The following is a 19,887-nucleotide window of genomic DNA, read 5'->3' as shown; positions in this document are numbered from 1 at the left end:
TTGGAGTCCTCTGCCACCAGGTTGATTTAAGATCAATACAGATGGTGCTTAGAGACCTATTTCATGTCTAACAACTTCTGGTGGAGTTATTCGTGTTGGATGCAGAACTTTGGGAGTTCTGGAAGGCCTCAAAGTAGCTTGGGATTTGGGGTTAAGACTTGTAGTTCTGGATGATACTCTTTCGTTCTCCTCCAGATGGATGGAACAATAGTTTAGGCGTTCCTAGGCTTTGTTTCTTTTCAATTTTTCATTAAAAAAAATTCTGATTTGTACAATTGATTCTTCCGAGATAGAGAATACACTTGCAATGGATTCAACCCTTTTGGTTCCTACCTATTACATGTTCAAGTAAATTACGACTCGCAACGTCCTCCTCTGGTGCACTTACAATTATAGAGTTTGAAGGTTAATGGTAGATTATAATAATAATTGGACGTCGGGGGTGAGAATGCAAATGAGATTTGAGCAAATCAAATAACAAGAAAATAGCAACAACGGCGGCCGTGGAAATTTGCCAGTGTAATGAAGTCCATGATTCCGGTTGTTGCCATGACTTCAGTTGCACCTGCTGCCAGAAGGACTAGGGCGAATGATGTCGGAATCAAGAATACTCGTATTTGATGAAGCCTGCAAGAATTTATCATGAACAAGCCATTTTGGTCATCTAGAAGCTTTTCTGGAACCTTGCAAATGTATCGTACCTTGTTTCCCTTCATCACGATGCAGTGATAAGACACACAATCGACCATTTAACCATACATGTAATAATCCAATTGCAACCCCCGAATAGCTACGAAAGGCTTGTTAGAAACATAGAGCTCTTTTGTTTGTGAAGGCAGATCAAATAGCTCTTCCAGGGCTCTGAGTAGTGCCTTTCGAAGATCCACATTTTCAACCTCTGCCACCTAAATTTTTAAGCCACATTAGAATGAAATCTTCAAAGAGATATTACCAAAAATAATCAAATCAAGCCGATGTACTTTCTTAGCTCGTTCAGTCTTCCTCTGCTTCTCCATTTTTCTTTTCTCAGAGGGAGTCTTTAATGTGTTGTCCTCATCTTCAGTCGGTGAGTCTTTAATAAAATCAAATAGTAACTAATCCTCTTCCCCGGTCGGCCCATCATAAATTGAAAAACTTGTGTATCCTTTTTGGTTGTGGCTCGGCCTCGGTCTCTTCATAAACATTATGTCTTCGCTTTATAAGGGGACCTTCAGCTATTGATCCATCTGCGGCGGAATCTTCATTGATATCTTCCAAATCTTTCTGATAAACTATTCGAAGCCCACATTTCTTCACCTTAACACTTATGTGACTATCATCGGATATGACTGAAAACTGGAGTTCATCGAATTCCTGATTTGAGCAATCCAATGTTGATGAATTCTCGGTTTCACTTTCACCACATTTATCCTCTAAGGAAAATGGATATAATCTGTCACGGAACAAAAAACAACAATAAAGGTGGTCCTTTATTATGGGCTGGTTATATTCTTTAGAAAAAATCCAGCCGTCCACAGAGACACGTCGAGGATTTCTACCCCGAAAACCAGATCCATCAGAATCAGCTTGTCCAGAATTCCTATGATGGATAACAGCATCACATGTGAGTTCCTCATCCCTTGAAGCATCATCGTTGACAAAAATGCAGCAGAAAGCAACTCCCATCCATTGACTATCATTCTGAATATTGTTAGGCAGTGGTGTCTTGATTGAAGAGCCAACTGTTTGATGGCTGAACCATTTTGGGATTTCACCTCCGGGCATAACAAAATCAATACTTTTTCTTAAACATGAAACTACCTGCAAAATAAAATGTTGTTTGGTAGCTAATACTGTAATTCTTCAAGAATGAGATTCTGTAAATACAAAGAATGATAAATCGACCTTAAGATAGAATTTCAGCACTGTTAATATATTGGTATTCTCAAATAATTTGTAGCAGTGAAGACCATTAAACCGTTCCAGTGCATTGCAATACTTTGATGGAGTTGCAAGACTAGGAATAGATTTAAGCTCCCTGCAATTTGACAATCCAAGATATTGAAGACTGGGAAATCTATTACCAGACACAGGTATGCTGAAGAAATTATTACTACCAAGCTCAAGCTTTTCCAAATAGTGTAAACAATAAATATCACTTGGAATATCTCCATCACGAAGATTGCAGTTCCTTAGTTTCAGCTCTCTTAATGAAATCAAACCTGACAATGAATGTAACATAAGAGGCACAGACTCGATCCGTCCTCTTTGGAATACCTCGAAAAGAGAAGGTAGAATTGGTGCTAACTTAGATGATGGTGTCTTGAGCCTATTCAAAGACAAAACTTTAAGATTTTTAAGTTGAAAAATGAAGGATGGCGGTTTTGCTATGGCTGTTTCACTTAAGTCAAGCTCTTCCAACAACTCTACTTGCTGCAAATTCTCCGGCAAATTTGCAACTTTATAGCAACCTGAAAGATCAAGAGTTCTTAGACATTTACACCCACCTATGCTGCTTGGGAGACTAATGAGGTTTCTACAATCTTTTAGGATTAATGTTTCAAGAGATTCTATTCCAATTTTGGTTGGAAGATTCCTAAGACTTGTGCAGCTTCTTAAATTCAAAAGTTTAAGCCTCGAAAGAACTCCGACTGATGGATGAACATCTACTAATCTTGTACAACCCTCCAATACTAAAGTTTCCAGATTTGGGGCTGTTGTAAAGTCCGGTGTCTTGATCAGGTTTTCGGACCCTTTGAGGTTGAGCACTTTCAACTTATACAGGGGCTGCTGAAAATAATAATAAATTAGAGAAGATTTAGTTAATATTCCTAAAATAAGTTAAAAAACAATGATCATATGAATTAATTCTTACTATATTTCCCCTCCATAGTTGTTCAATGCGACTGTATGGTAGAAGAAGTGCAACCAGGTTGTCTGGTTGGAAGCTTGGAGGTAAGAATCTTAAAGGATATCCCATCCAATCTAAGAGCCGTAACTCATTAGGAAGATATTTGAGTTCATCACAATTTGAGAGGCAAAGGACTTTGAGCAATCTCAATTTTTTCATCTTCGAGACAGCATTAACATTCAAATTGAGCATGTTGTTGGATATCCTGATAACCAAGGGTAAAACAACGAAAATTCAGTTCAAATTTGAAAATATCCCAAAGCATTCCATACCTAAAAGCAAGGCTGCTGAATAGAAACATAGAGATGATTCTTCAAGGATTTTCAAAATACATGAAAACAAACTTCCAAAAAATTGAGCATGGACACAGTTTGAAGAACATATCCCATAAGAAACTTGCTCTATTTGGTCGGAACTTGCTCTAAAGTCCCCGAATTGGAGATAGAAAGTGAGGATTCTTCAAGGATTTTCAAAATACATGAAAACAAACTTTCAAAAAAATTACACATTCAAAAGTAAGACATAAGAAACACAATAAAATGAGGCAATTTCTGTGATAAAACTTGTGAAAAATTACATTGTGTGTATCATTTCTGTCTTTAACATTAATATAATATGCAATTTCCATGGAATGACTTACAGTGTTCTTCGTTAGCACATGATATACATCCTTTTCCTCCCACAATCTACAACGTTTTCCAGGCTCCTCAATAGATTTTTCCCGAACAATTCTTCTTCCCATTTCTTGTAGTAAGTTATGCATCCACAATTTGTTGTTTTCGTCAACTGTTAGTAGAGACTTCTTAATGAGAACATCGATTCCGATATCCGGGAAAAACTCACAGCCATCCAATACTTTCAGTACAAAATCTTTCTCGTCCCCATTGAAGAAGCATGCTATATCTAGAAATATGTTCTTCTCCGTTTCTTCCAATCCATCAAAGCTAATTCGAAGTCTGTCAATAATCTCTTTATTAGAATCCTTTTCAAGTCTTTGGATTGCACCTCTCCATTGAGCTACATCTCTACCGCACAAAAAACAACCCAAGACTTCAAGAGCTAAGGGGAGACCACTGGCATATTTTGCAACATGTTCAGAAAGCTCGATGAAAACATCATTTGGTGCTGTCTCACTATCAAAAGCTTTCAAACTGAAAAGTTGAAGTGCCTCGCTGTCATTCAATGTTGAAGGCTTATACACATCATCAACTCGGTAAGATTGGAGCAAGTGTTCATCTCTTGTTGTTATAATGATTCTACTCCCTAAACCGAACCAATCATGCCTTCCAACCAAGCATTTCAAGTGCTGTAAATTATCCACATCATCAATCACAACAAGGACCTTTTTGTTAGATAATCTGCGGCTAATTATGGCAATCCCTTCATGAACATTGAAAAATTCGAAGACTTCACCAGACAAGATCTGGAAAAGAAGTTGTTTCTGTAGAGAAACGAGTCCAAATTTGTCTGAAACTTCTCGAACATCAGCAATGAAGCATTTACCTTCAAAATGAGATGACATTTGGTCGTGTACAACTCTTGCGAGAGTTGTTTTGTAACAACCCGGAATAAAATTTAGAGAAAAAAAAATTTAATTAAGTAATTTGGCAAAATTTGAGGATTTAAATCGAAAGTTTTCAAAATTGTAGGCCATTTTAGAAGTTAAAGGAAATTCAGGGACCAAGCCCTGCATTACTCCTTTTAGTGTCGGCAGAAAATTTCATATAAACGTATGAATGGTTTTTTGTTTTCAAAACAGAAAACAATTGTGAAATTCTTCCTCACGCACACAACTTCCAAACTCGATTCCGACGCCGTCCGAATTCCGATCGTTGTTTTGAAACCACCGTTGTGTTCATCATCGAGCGAGGAGCAAAACCTTCAAATTAATTGAAGCGAAACCCGGCCAAACGTCGGGAATTTCCAGTCAAAGTAGCGATGGTTTTGTTAGCTCTATCGCCGAGAAAATCTTAAATTCACCGCTGATCGTTGCTCTGTTTACGACACCTCCCGCACCATCGTGTTCCTTGTGCCGTTCCGAGTTCACCGGTGTCAATCTTGTCCGCCGTAGACGGCGGCGCGTGAGGAGGTGGTGCAGTCAAAGATTCGGCCGATTTGAAATCGAGCTCTCCGCCGTTCAAAAATTTGAACCGCCGCAGGGCGAGTGGCTGCTGGAAACCGGTTTAACCGGTTTTCAACCGGTTCTGACCGGTTTGACCGGTTTCAACCGGTTCGAACCGGTTTGACCGGTCTGAACCGGTTTGACCGGTCTGACCCGACCCGACCGTTGACCCGACCCGACCCGACCGTTGACCCGACCTGACCCGACCGTTGACCGTTGACCGTTGACCGTTGACTTTCTTTGACCAAAACTTAAAATGGCTTTGACCGAGCATTAAACGACCGTTAATCTTTTCCGAGTATACCTATCCTGATAGTTTTCGACGTGCCGAATCTGTTTCCGTGGTCCGTTTTGTCAAATTCGAATCCGAAGGTCTCCAAATCTACGGTCAAAGTGGTTGACTTTGACTTTGACCAAGAATTTGAATTTTCGAAAAGTCATACTTTATGTTTTTCGACGCCCTGATTCCGATTCCGTAATCCATTTGGCCAAAGTCAGACTCGAAATACCTCAAATTGATAGTCAAACCTGAAAAATGCGTATATACTTAAGAAGTTTAGCTTTGAACAATTAAATAGGATTTGAGACTGATAAATATTATTGTTTGAAGGTACAAGAGACTCTCCGGATCGTTCGACAGCTCGACCCAGCTCTTCTAGATCAGTTAAACCACGTGTGCCAGTATTCACCCGTTCGAAAACTGTAGCAGAGCGTGGTGAAACCAGCAATCAGTAGATTTGTTATTTGAATCTATTGTCGAGGTGTGTTCCCTACTTGTTATTGAACTGTTTTATTGGTTTTAATACGTGGTACACCGAATTCATTGGCTATTGTTTTATGGATGCACCAATTTAATGTGACAATTTATGGAATATGGCTGCTATCTAATTTTTGTTTTGAAATGGTATATGATTACCATGTTTTTGGATTTATGGAGTTTATGTCACGGTGCAATTGAATTTTTGAATTGAAATACGATGGAATAGCTCTGATCAAGCTAACTGGGCCTAATGTGACTCTTGAGGGCCCCAAGATGTTTCATTAGGTCGGCTTTCCTTTGCTGTGTGCTTAGGGTAAGCTGTATGGACTTATTGACTTGGGCTTAAGGATACAAGCTTCAGAGCCTATCCTTAAGTCGGCTTTCTTTTTGCTATGTGCATAAAGTAAGCTATATGGAAAATAATTTTGGGAACTACTGATGGTGTACCAGAAAAGGGTTTAAACTATGATTTTCAAAAAGTTAAACTCTTTTACGAATTTGTGAGATTACTGGACTATGATTTGTACCTATTGTGATTTTATGGAAATGTTGGGACACACTGAGCCTAGCTCACCTTTTGAAAATGTTTTCCCCTTTCAGATACTGTTGGGTAGATACCTTGGTTCGAGCACTTGGAGGATCAACATATCTCTTGAAGTAAATCAGATTGTAATGTTTTTATCTGGCAAGTTTACTTTATTTTGGTGACATGGACCTTATTTTAAAATATCGGATTTTATAATGATAACACTTTTGCTACTACTGCTCGGTTTATTGTGATTTTGAATTTGAAGACATGTTTTAAATTAAATTATTATTTATTTGTACTATATTTACGAGTTGGATTTTGATAGTATAAATTGTTTATAATTTCATGTTTTTATAATGTGATTTTATATTGATGGAATAACGGTTGCGAAAAATGTCTTTAATAATTATAATGTGATCCACTAGACTTAGTCGAAACGCATAGGCCGGGTATAGGGGGTTACATTTATTGGTATCAGAGCTTTTGGTTTTTAAACCTCGGACTGTGTATGAGTCCACATTGAAAATACGGTTTTGAAATATTTTACAAAACGAGTTACTAAGGCCATGTCACAAAGTTATTAAGATTTTAACTATGTTTGAGACTCCAAGTGCTTATCTAACCCTAAGTTTTATCTTCTGTAGTAAACTTGAGATCCATCAAAATGAGTGCTAGACGTAGTCGTCGAACTAGCCGTGGACGAGGTCGAGTGGCTAGATTCGCAGATCCGATCGATGAGATACGGGTAGATCCCCCACCTCCGATAGGTGATCATGCGCCTACGACCCCAACGGATCTGCCTCCTGCCGCTGGTATTGGCATGACTACACCGATAATAGGAGCGACCGATATTGAGTTAGAGTCTACCGGAGTTGCTTTGGATGAGAATTTTGGTAGACAATTTCTGCAGTTAATACAGGGAGCAGTCAGAGCTACTGGTGTTGTATCTGAGGTTCCTATTTCGCAGACTTTGATTGCCAATGGAGTTAGAACTTTTGGGGGACAGATAGGTGGAGCTCCTACTGAAGCTGAGGATTGGTTCCAGGATACAGAGAGACGCATGGATCAGTTGGGTTTGGACTCAATTAAGAGATATCATGGTGCTGTGGCGATGTTAGATGGCAATGCCTACACTTGGTGGGAGTCAGTGACCAGTAGTGTTCCTACCGATCGTTTGACCTGGAATTTCTTTAAGGATCGCTTTCGGAGCCGTTTTCTGGGAGAGCGCTACTTAGCTCAGAGACGACAACAGTTTCAAGACCTGGTTCAGGGAGACATGACTGTTTCTGAATATGAGATCGAGTTCCTGAAATTGCTGAAGTATGGATTCAGTATGGTACCTACAGAGAGAGATCGATGTCGTAAATTTGCCCTTGGACTCAGATACGAGCTGCGTAGGCAAGTTGTAACCCATCAGGATGAGATATTTGATGTGCTGGTGGGCAGAGCCAAATATGCGGAAGAGGTGGAGTTTTTAGCTTCTGGTAGAGAGCGTGTTGATCAAGATCGATCTAAGAAATTTTCAGGCCCGATGGAGTCATCAGCACAGTCCGGAAAGAGGACTCGTACTTCAGCCCCTCAGAGAAGCAATACACGTTTCAGGCCTGCAGCATCTTCACCTTTAGCTGTCAGTCGAGGCGGTTCCTCGTCGTATTATAATGGGCCCCTTTGTGAGTATTGTGGTAAACAACACTCAGGAGAGTGTCGTAAGAAGATGGGTCTTTGCTATCAGTGTGGATCTAGTGGTCATTATCGGAGGGATTGTCCTCAGTTAGTTTCGTTTGAGCAGACCACTACCCAAACTCCTGTGCGTTCGCAGACTACAGTACAGACCCCAATTAGAGATCGTAGTCAAGGAAAGACTCGAGGATCAGCGTCCAGGACAGACAGTAGAGCCCGACCTCAGCAAAATAGAGGGCCAACAGCTTCTGAGGCTAGACAGCCAGCTTTGGTTTATGCAACTAGACGTCGTGATGACAGAGATGAGCCTGAGGTTATTGCAGGTACATTTACTATTTATTCTACCCCATACTTTGCATTATTGGACAATGGTTCCACTCACTCCTATGTATCGAGCTCAGTATCTCGAAACCTTCAGATTCCGATCGAGAACACTGAAAATACTGTTACAGTTACAAGTCCAGTAGGACAAGCGGTATTAGTGAATAAAGTATTCCGGCGTTGTCCTCTCGAGGTTCAGGGAGAAATTTTTCTCGCTGATCTTATGGAGCTTCCTTTAGAGGAGTTCGATCTAATTCTTGGAATGGATTGGTTGAATAAACACAAGGTAAAGCTGGATTGCGAATACAAGCGGGCTACTCTGAAGACTTCAGATGGTCGGACTGTTGTGTTAATTTGTGAACGACGTGGTTATCTCTCCAACATAGTTTCAGCGATGGAAATTGATCGTATGATCCGGAAGGGATATGAGACCTTCATTGCTTGTATTTTGAACACCAAAGGTGCATTGTCCACGATCGAGAAGATTCGTACAGTTAGCGAGTTTCCTGATGTTTTTCCGGAGGAGTTGCCTGGGTTACCTCCTGATAGAGAGGTAGAGTTCGAGATTGAGACTTATCCAGGATCTTCACCTATTTCTATGGCACCTTATCGTATGGCTCCAAAGGAACTTAAGGAGTTGAAAGTCCAATTGCAAGAATTATTCGATCGAGGATTTATCCGACATAGTACTTCACCATGGGGAGCTCCAGTTCTATTCGTGAAAAAGAAGGATGGGTCGCTAAGATTATGTATTGACTATCGGAAATTGAACAAGATGACGGTCAAGAATAAATACCCATTACCCAGGATTGATGACTTATTTGATCAATTGCGAGGAGCTACTGTATTCTCTAAGATTGATCTTCGTTCGGGGTATTATCAATTGAAAGTTAAAGGATCTGATGTTGCAAAAACGGCCATTCGCACTAGATATGGTCATTATGAATTTTTAGTGATGCCTTTTGGTTTGACGAACGCTCCTGCAGCTTTTATGGATTTGATGAATCGGGTGTTCCGACCATATTTGGATCAATTTGTGGTGGTCTTCATTGACGATATTCTGATATATTCTCGTACTGAGGCAGAGCATGACGAGCATTTGAAGATCGTTCTGCGGACTTTGAGAGAGCATCGTCTATATGCCAAACTAAGCAAGTGTGAGTTTTGGCTTCAAGAAGTGTCATTTTTGGGGCATATTATTTCTGCGCGAGGTGTTCAGGTTGATCCCAGCAAGATAGAGGCTATTATGAATTGGAAACGACCTAAGAACGTATCTGAAATCCGCAGTTTCTTGGGCTTGGCTGGTTATTATCGACGTTTTGTTGAGGGCTTCTCGATCATTGCTTCTCCTTTGACAAAGTTGTTAAGGAAGAATGTGTTGTTTGACTGGGGCGAGGCACAACAGGAGAGCTTTGAGAAATTAAAGGCGGTTTTGACTCAAGCACCGGTGTTGATTCAACCGGAGTCCGGGAAGGATTTTACAGTGTATAGTGATGCTTCACATTCAGGACTTGGTTGTGTTTTAATGCAGGAAAGTAAGGTGGTGGCTTATGCATCCCGTCAGCTGCGGCCGCATGAGAGTAATTATCCTACTCACGATTTAGAGTTGGCAGCAGTAATTTTTGCCTTGAAGATTTGGAGACACTATCTTTATGGAGAGAAGTGTTACATTTTCACAGATCATAAGAGCTTAAAGTATCTTCTGACCCAGAAGGAACTTAATTTGAGACAGCGTCGCTGGTTAGAGCTTCTAAAGGATTATGATTGCGTGATTGATTACCACCCTGGTAAAGCTAACATTGTAGCAGATGCTTTGAGTCGAAAGACGGTATTGGAGTTGAGGTCTTTAATGGCTAAGATGAATTTATATGACGATGGCACTTTGTTAGCAGAATTGCAAGTTAAGCCGACCTTGGTTGATGAGATCAAAGCTAAGCAGCCCCTTGATAGCTCCTTGCTTTCCATCTTTGAGCAAGTAGAGCAGGGGACAAACACAGATTACGCAATTGATCAGGATGAAGTTTTATGCTTTAAAGGTAGATATTGTGTGCCTGATGACGCTGAATTGAGGCAGACTATCCTTACTGAGGCTCATAGTAGTCCATATGCTATGCACCCCGGAGGAGATAAGATGTACCGGAATTTGAGAGAGAGGTATTATTGGACTGGTATGAAGAAAGACATATCTGACTTTGTGGCTAGGTGTTTGACTTGTCAGCAAGTTAAGGCAGAACATCAACATCCATCAGGTTTGTTACAGCCTATCAAGATTCCTGAATGGAAATGGGAGCGTATTACTATGGATTTTGTTACTGGCTTGCCTATGACTCCTTTGAAAAAAGATTCAGTTTGGGTGATTGTTGACAGACTTACAAAGTCAGCTCACTTCATTCCTGTGCGAGTAAATTATACTTTGGATAAGCTGGCAAGATTGTATATTTCAGAGATTGTCAGATTGCATGGTGTTCCATTGTCTATTATTTCTGATCGAGATCCGAGATTTACTTCGAGATTTTGGAAGGCGTTACATACGGCTTTGGGAACAAGATTGGATTATAGTACATCCTTTCATCCACAAACTGATGGTCAATCTGAGAGAGTAATTCAGATTCTGGAGGATATGTTGCGGGGTTGCGTAATCGATTTTCATGGTAGTTGGGAGAACTTTTTTCCGTTTGCTGAAGTTGCTTACAATAACAGTTATCAGACCAGTATTCGTATGGCACCCTATGAAGCACTCTATGGGCGTAAATGTCGCACTCCGATCTGTTGGACTGAGTTGCGTGATAGGAAAACGTTGGGACCTGAGTTAGTACGAGAGACAGAGGACACAGTCAGATTAATCCGTGACCGTCTGAAAGAGGCATTTGATAGGCAGAAATCTTATGCAGATCAAAGAAGGAAGGATATACAGTTTGAAGTGGGAGATCGGGTCTTTTTGAAAGTTTCACCCTGGAAGAAAGTATTAAGATTCGGGCGTAAGGGTAAATTAAGTCCAAGATTTATTGGACCATTTCGTATCTTGAAGAGGGTAGGACCTGTTGCATATCAGCTTGAGTTGCCTTCTAAGCTAAGTCGTATTCATGATGTCTTTCATGTATCAATGTTGAGGAGATACCGTCCAGATCCAGGTCACATTATTCAGGTTGAAGAAGTAGAGCTGAGACCTGATTTGTCATATGAAGAGGAGCCCATTCAGATCTTGGAGAGAGATGAACGAGTTCTTCGGAATAGGCGAATTCCAATGGTCAAAGTTCAGTGGAGTAATCGAGGCCCCTCAGAAGCTACTTGGGAGACATTGGAGTCAATGGAGGCTCAGTTTCCTCAACTATTCTCATAAGGTAAATTTCGAGGACGAAATTTCTTGTAGAGGGGGAGAATTGTAACAACCCGGAATAAAATTTAGAGAAAAAAAAATTTAATTAAGTAATTTGGCAAAATTTGAGGATTTAAATCGAAAGTTTTCAAAATTGTAGGCCATTTTAGAAGTTAAAGGAAATTCAGGGACCAAGCCCTGCATTACTCCTTTTAGTGTCGGCAGAAAATTTCATATAAACGTATGAATGGTTTTTTGTTTTCAAAACAGAAAACAATTGTGAAATTCTTCCTCACGCACACAACTTCCAAACTCGATTCCGACGCCGTCCGAATTCCGATCGTTGTTTTGAAACCACCGTTGTGTTCATCATCGAGCGAGGAGCAAAACCTTCAAATTAATTGAAGCGAAACGCGGCCAAACGTCGGGAATTTCCAGTCAAAGTAGCGACGGTTTTGTTAGCTCTATCGCCGAGAAAATCTTAAATTCACCGCTGATCGTTGCTCTGTTTACGACACCTCCCGCACCATCGTGTTCCTTGTGCCGTTCCGAGTTCACCGGTGTCAATCTTGTCCGCCGTAGACGGCGGCGCGTGAGGAGGTGGTGCAGTCAAAGATTCGGCCGATTTGAAATCGAGCTCTCCGCCGTTCAAAAATTTGAACCGCCGCAGGGCGAGTGGCTGCTGGAAACCGGTTTAACCGGTTTTCAACCGGTTCTGACCGGTTTGACCGGTTTCAACCGGTTCGAACCGGTTTGACCGGTCTGAACCGGTTTGACCGGTCTGACCCGACCCGACCGTTGACCCGACCCGACCCGACCGTTGACCGTTGACCGTTGACCGTTGACTTTCTTTGACCAAAACTTAAAATGGCTTTGACCGAGCATTAAACGACCGTTAATCTTTTCCGAGTATACCTATCCTGATAGTTTTCGACGTGCCGAATCTGTTTCCGTGGTCCGTTTTGTCAAATTCGAATCCGAAGGTCTCCAAATCTACGGTCAAAGTGGTTGACTTTGACTTTGACCAAGAATTTGAATTTTCGAAAAGTCATACTTTATGTTTTTCGACGCCCTGATTCCGATTCCGTAATCCGTTTGGCCAAAGTCAGACTCGAAATACCTCAAATTGATAGTCAAACCCGAAAAATGCGTATATACTTAAGAAGTTTAGCTTTGAACAATTAAATAGGATTTGAGACTGATAAATATTATTGTTTGAAGGTACAAGAGACTCTCCGGATCGTTCGACAGCTCGACCCAGCTCTTCTAGATCAGTTAAACCACGTGTGCCAGTATTCACCCGTTCGAAAACTGTAGCAGAGCGTGGTGAAACCAGCAATCAGTAGATTTGTTATTTGAATCTATTGTCGAGGTGTGTTCCCTACTTGTTATTGAACTGTTTTATTGGTTTTAATACGTGGTACACCGAATTCATTGGCTATTGTTTTATGGATGCACCAATTTAATGTGACAATTTATGGAATACGGCTGCTATCTAATTTTTGTTTTGAAATGGTATATGATTACCATGTTTTTGGATTTATGGAGTTTATGTCACGGTGCAATTGAATTTTTGAATTGAAATACGATGGAATAGCTCTGATCAAGCTAACTGGGCCTAATGTGACTCTTGAGGGCCCCAAGATGTTTCATTAGGTCGGCTTTCCTTTGCTGTGTGCTTAGGGTAAGCTGTATGGACTTATTGACTTGGGCTTAAGGATACAAGCTTCAGAGCCTATCCTTAAGTCGGCTTTCTTTTTGCTATGTGCATAAAGTAAGCTATATGGAAAATAATTTTGGGAACTACTGATGGTGTACCAGAAAAGGGTTTAAACTATGATTTTCAAAAAGTTAAACTCTTTTACGAATTTGTGAGATTACTGGACTATGATTTGTACCTATTGTGATTTTATGGAAATGTTGGGACACACTGAGCCTAGCTCACCTTTTGAAAATGTTTTCCCCTTTCAGATACTGTTGGGTAGATACCTTGGTTCGAGCACTTGGAGGATCAACATATCTCTTGAAGTAAATCAGATTGTAATGTTTTTATCTGGCAAGTTTACTTTATTTTGGTGACATGGACCTTATTTTAAAATATCGGATTTTATAATGATAACACTTTTGCTACTACTGCTCGGTTTATTGTGATTTTGAATTTGAAGACATGTTTTAAATTAAATTATTATTTATTTGTACTATATTTACGAGTTGGATTTTGATAGTATAAATTGTTTATAATTTCATGTTTTTATAATGTGATTTTATATTGATGGAATAACGGTTGCGAAAAATGTCTTTAATAATTATAATGTGATCCACTAGACTTAGTCGAAACGCATAGGTCGGGTATAGGGGGTTACATGTTTTACCGATGCCACCCATTCCGCAAATTCCTATGATGCGGATGTCATCTTCCCCAATCTCTATTTTGGAATGCAACTCCCCCAAGCGTGAACTAATTCAAACCAACTCATCATGAACAATTGGATATGTCTGACATAATTTTGCTGATATTTTTCTAACAATATCTCCGATAAACTCTGATTCATGCCTACAAAGAAATAAAATTCAGTTCATTTTTATAATTATTAAATTAATTAAACAAGAAAACAGGAAAGAAAAGAATGGTTTACCTGTCATTTAAATGCCATCCTTTGATGTTAGCCACTTGAGTCAAAGCATTTCGCCACCTTAGAATCTTTTCTTTATCTTCCTTGTATCTCTCTGCATGTTTGGCAAATGCTTCTTCAACTTTTTCTTTCTGTTTTCTTAAATCAGATGGATTCACATCGTAGAAAATTGGAAACACTTTATGTCCTTTCTCGTTTTTTTGTTTTACAATCTCAGCAAGCTCCTCCAAGCACCAACTTGAAAAGGCATAGGTTCTTGAAAAAACAATTACCGAGCACCACGATTGTTGAATGGCTCGGAAGAGTTGTGGTGCGATCTCTTCACCGGCATCCATCTTTGAATCATCCCTGAAAGTGATAATTCCACTTCGATTTAGAGCATCATAGAGATGATCTGTGAAGTTTTTTCGGGTATCTTCACCTCTAAAACTCAAGAAAACATCGTATTTCTTTCTAGAAATACATGATAAAGTTGAAGGTAAGAATGACATGATGAATTATGAGAAGGAAAATTTTGGTGTTATAGATTTGAGATTGATTTGTATTTGAGAAGGCTTTGTTCATCAACAAGAAATAATAGTTCTCAAACTCTGATATTATCCTATTCTATCTCCGTCAATGGGTCCAAGTTTTCTTTCAAAGTCATGTGGCTACTGGCTATGATTTGCATTTTCCACGCTTTAGTTCAATGCGTATACTCGGGGCTAGCTTCTATGGTTGATATTTTTCCCCATAACCGAGTCATGTGGCTACTGGCTATGATTTGCATTTTCCACGCTTTAGTTCAATGCGTATACTTGGGGCTATCTTCTATGGTTGATATTTTCCCCCCATAACCGAGTCATGTCATACCTGCTCTACTTCCCACCACTTTCTACGTTTCACATCAATCAATCTATATATATTAAAAGAACATTAATTTCTTGTATAAGAAAAATGATAGAGGGAGACTTGTCAATTAAACATTAATTATGAAGTCCCACATTTGACAAGCATTGCTTCAATTATGAGAATCAAATCAAAGTTAAGAGTTACCCAGTCATTTCTTTATGGAGAAGAAGGTAAACTTTGATTTCCAAAGTCATCTGAGTAATTGCAGCCAGAGGAATTGATAATAACTTTACAAGCCTAAGGAAGTAACTTCAGTTCAAGCCATGATCAACCAGTACCTGCAGCTGAAAAAACATATTTAAAACCTTCAACATGGTTGAAAAAACAATAATGTATTGCCATACTCACTGCCATCGTCTTCTACTTTGCTCCGGTCAAAGAAAATGTCACCACCATCAGCATCCTCCTCCTAGGGCAACAAGAATTTATGATTGCATTGGGGCCATTGAATACACATTTGAGAAAATTAGAAATGATTCTAATGATTTGATTTTAATTGAATTCATATTTTTCTTTGAACTATGATTGATTATATTTGGCCAAAAATATCATTGAAACATCATGTTCGTGAGAGAAATCGCTTTCTTTTATTCCCTTTGATTAGGTTTTTTGCACAGTTTTGCATATAATACAAGCTCAAAGTCTCAAACACAATACAGTATATAGTTTGTCCTCAGGAAGTGGAGAGCTTGAAATAGAAGTGAATCTAGCTAGTACCGGCATTACCATTTTCCAAGAATGGATATGAAATCATATTATCCAATGACGGGGATGAGGATGAGGACGAGGAAAAATGCACAAAGGCGTCAAATCCCTCTGCGCCCCCATCAAATGCAACCGGTGTCGTCAAATTTTCTGGTAAGTCAACCTCTCCATCAAGATACCTTACTAACTTCCTCATGCTTGGCCGTGCCACAGGCACGTGATTTGAACAAATTAGGCCTAACTTAAGCACCATCATCATCTCACCTTCATCATATTGGCCATTGAGCCTAGTATCTACCACATCAAGGACCCTCCCTTGCCTAAACTTCTCCCATACCCATTCAACCAACACTAATTCCTCGGGCAGTTCTTCGAGATCAATAGGCCTGCGCCCACAAGAAACCTCGAGCAAGAGTGCACCAAAGCATAGACATCGGAGCTTGTTGTGGCCTTTCCTGTCCTGGGCAGCTCCGGTGCTATATATCCCATTGTCCCTACAATTCGACTTGTCCCTGGATTTGAACCATGTTCATAAAATCTTGCAAGGCTGAAATCTCCTAACCGTGCATTCAGCTCATCATCTAAAAATACATTACTGGCCTTAACATCCCTATGAATCGCAATTTGTTCATATCCTTCGTGTAAATAAAGAAGACCAGAAGCCACACCCTTTGTGATCCTAAATCTTTGGTCCCAATTCAGGATAGTTATAGTGTCATCAAACAAAAACTTACCTAAACTGCCATTAGCCATGAAATGGTAAACAAGAAGAAGGTCGCCTCTTCTCCTGCACCATCCCAATAGCTGAACCAAATTCCGATGTCGAAGCCTTCCGATACTAGAAATTTCTGCAACAAATTCACCTAAACCTTGCTTTGATTCATGGGAAACTCGCTTGACAGCAACTTGAGTGTTTGAATTTCCAAGTGTTCCTTTGTAAACTCGACCGAAACCGCCTCGTCCGAGTAACGTTTTGTCACTGAAACTGTTGGTTGCTTGCTTGAGTTCTCGGTAGGAGAATCTTTGTGGGCCAATCTCCAGCTCCCAATCTTCAACTACTTTTGTGTTCTTGATTTTGATAATGACATAAACTGCAATGGAAAGAGCAATTATGACAACAGCAGATGAAACATAGACACCAACTGTTAATGTTGTATGTTATTTTGGTGGTCATGGAATGAAGGCAGCGACGATAGATCAAGAGCCTGGGCTTGTCCATTGATCTAAAAGCTCCGCCCTAAAATATAATGAGACCTAGAAAGAACATGGCCAGTAGAAGCTGAGAAACACGTGAAGAAACGGCGAGAAATCTACATGAAAAGACGAGGGGAGATGTCGGTCTTTTAGAAGTGGGTGCAATCGTTACATTCTTGACGTTCTCAACTGAATCGTAATCAATCCAAGCTTGGATTAATTTCCCACTCTTGAGAGTAAGATTTTGCTTTGTGGAACCACCTTGCGTGTAGTAACTGGCAGAGACTGAAGCATTTGAGTGCAAGCTGTTTATGTCAATACCGATATGGCTGTCGTCCATGTCTCGAAACTCAAAATATTGAACCGTGTCGAACTCAACTGCAACAAGATGGTTCGAGAAGTTACCCATATCGGTCGCGTTGAAGATTCCTAGATACTGATATGAAGGTGCTCTGCGATCTACAGAAGTGGTGATTGTGAAAGCAAGGCCGTGACCACCAAAATGTCGAAACTCGGGAACTATGGCCAAAACAAACGAGGTTGAAAATGAAAAGGATGGACCATTAGTAGAGCGTAAAATGCCATTTTGTTCAATCTGTGACACCCCTGTTAATGTTAAGTTGTTGGGGTCATTTAAGTGTTTGAATCTGGGGAAGAAGAACTGGGTGGGTTGTGAAGAAGAAGGTGACACTATGAGGAAGAAGAGAGTTGAGAGAAGTGAGAGGAAATAAGCCATGTTAATGATACCAAAGAGTGAGGACTGAGGAAGCAATATTGTACTTGAGAAGGCTTTGTACATCAACTAGAGGTAGAGTTGAAAATAAACAGTTGTCCAACTTTGACATTATCCTATTCAACCTATATATTTAGAAAACATTAATTTCTTGCATAAGAAAATGATAGAGGAGACTTTTCAATGAAGTCTGGATTGTACGGAGGATACTCTCAGAAGGGTCACAATTATGGAGCCCCACCATTGACATTTATGTCCATTTTACTTGAGGATAAATGTTGTGAAAATGAAACCAATGATCCATTGGCAACAGATTGTTCAAAACAGAAATGAGATGAACTTCAATGGTCAGTCATCTGTTGGCTGTTGCACATGTCAGATGTGTTTACTTGGACTTTGTCAAAGTAAAAGTTGGATTCTACGGAGGATAATCTCAGCAGGGTCACAATTATGGAGCCCCACATTTGACATTTATTGTTTAAATTATGTGTATCAAATCAAAGCTAAGAGTTGCCCAATTCCAAGAATGAAGAAAGTGCTAAACAAGCAAGAAGAAGAGAGAGATGTCAGTGTTTTGAGGCATATAAAGAACACTTTCCAGTTTGGAAAGGTTAATGTTGAACCACATTTGGTGGAAGCAGCTGATGAAGAAGAGGATGAAAGATCAAGAGTTGCATCCATCTTTGGATCATCCCTGAAAGTGATAATTCCACTTCGATTTAGAGCATCATAGAGATTATCTGTGAAGTTTTTGCGGGTATCTTCACCTCTAAAACTCAAAAAAACATTATATTCTTTCTAGAAATACATGATAAAGTTGAAGGTAACAATGACATGATGAATTATGAGAAGGAAAATTTTTGGGTTATAGATTTGAGAAGGCTTTGCTCATCAACAAGAAATAATAGTTCTCAAACTCTGATATTATCCTATTCTATCTCCCGTCAATTGGTCCAAGTTTTCTTTCAAAGTCATGTGGGTACTGGCTATGATTTGCATTTTCCACGCTTTAGTTCAATGCGTATAGTCGGGGCTAGCTTCTATGGTTGATATTTTTTCCCCATAACCGAGTCATGTCATACTTGGTCTACTTCCCATCACTTTCTACGTTTCACATCAATCAATCTATATATATTAAGAGAACATTAACTTCTTGTATAAGAAAAATGATAGACTGTCCCAGTCATTGCTTTATGGAGAAGAAGGTAAACTTTGATTTCCAAAGTCATCTGAGTAATTGCAGCCAGAGGAATGGATAATAACTTTACAAGCCTAAGGAAGTAAGTTCAGTTCAAGCCATGATCAACCAGTACCTACAGCTGAAAAAACATAATTAAAACCTTCAAAATGGTTGAAATTAAAATCAAATTTGCACTTAAATTTCGAAGCTACTTCACAACTCACTGTGTAGAAATCATAAAAGAAAGATGCCCAGCATCTACCGTGGTTTCCCTAATAATACAATGATGGTGAATTACAAAACAGCAAAAGCAAAGCAAATCTAATTAGCTTCACCTTTGATATCAGATTAATGATTCAATTTGTGGTTCTTGCCGGAAATTGAACTTATGATTGCCATACTCACTGCCATCGTCTTCTACTTTGCTCCGGTCAAAGAAAATGTCACCACCATCAGCATCCTCCTCCTAGGGAAACATGAACTTATGATCGCATTGGGGCCATTGAATACACATTTGAGAAAATTAGAAATGATTCTAATGATTTGATTTTAATTGAATTTATATTTTTCTTTGAATTATGATTGAATATATTTGGCCAAAAATATTGGATCAGAAAAAATATCATTGAAATATCATGTTCGTGAAACATAGTAAAAGAAAGGCTACCAAGTTTTGATCCTTTCATTGACTGCATTGCCCGCTTGGCATCATCGGGACATTCGAAGTTCACAAAGCCGAAACCTCTCGAGGCACCATTTTCATCCCTTGCTACAGCCAGGGAGGCAATTTTCCCTTGTAAAATATACAGATTTGTATATTTCATCAGGACTTGGCAAAATCCTGTCACACGTTTTCATAAATTTCCCAACAAATCTGGGACCAAAGAGACAAATTAAACTTCTGAAACCATTCATTTTATTAGCAGATAAGTG

The 19,887-nt window shown here is 39.6% G+C and overlaps 2 protein-coding genes and 1 pseudogene across 2 annotated transcripts in view; all 3 read right to left on the bottom strand.

Moving 5' to 3' along the window:
* The window catches only part of LOC120202748 (TMV resistance protein N-like), a 70,969-nt gene that overhangs the window by 9,399 nt on the left and 41,683 nt on the right, over positions 1 to 19,887 (bottom strand). Inside the window, exon 8 of the mRNA XM_039203129.1 lies at positions 10,620 to 10,623. Within this exon, the coding sequence (XP_039059060.1) occupies positions 10,620 to 10,623 (4 nt within the window). The remainder of the gene's footprint in view (positions 1 to 10,619; positions 10,624 to 19,887) is intronic.
* LOC120202855 (disease resistance protein RPS4B-like) lies at positions 1,108 to 6,928 on the bottom strand. The gene is made up of 2 exons (XM_039203211.1): positions 6,925 to 6,928; positions 1,108 to 1,800 (listed from the first exon to the last, which is right to left on the bottom strand). Exon 2 carries the CDS (start codon positions 1,762 to 1,764, stop codon positions 1,120 to 1,122), a length of 645 nt encoding a protein of 214 aa, XP_039059142.1. The 5' UTR covers positions 1,765 to 1,800; positions 6,925 to 6,928; the 3' UTR covers positions 1,108 to 1,119.
* Positions 15,849 to 17,777, bottom strand: LOC120202852 (annotated as a pseudogene).

This window comes from Hibiscus syriacus, unplaced genomic scaffold (assembly GCF_006381635.1).
Source record: "Hibiscus syriacus cultivar Baekdansim isolate YM2019G1 unplaced genomic scaffold, ASM638163v2 tig00009009_pilon, whole genome shotgun sequence".
Lineage (NCBI taxonomy): Eukaryota > Viridiplantae > Streptophyta > Magnoliopsida > Malvales > Malvaceae > Hibiscus > Hibiscus syriacus.
This window is presented reverse-complemented; position numbering and strand designations above follow the sequence as displayed.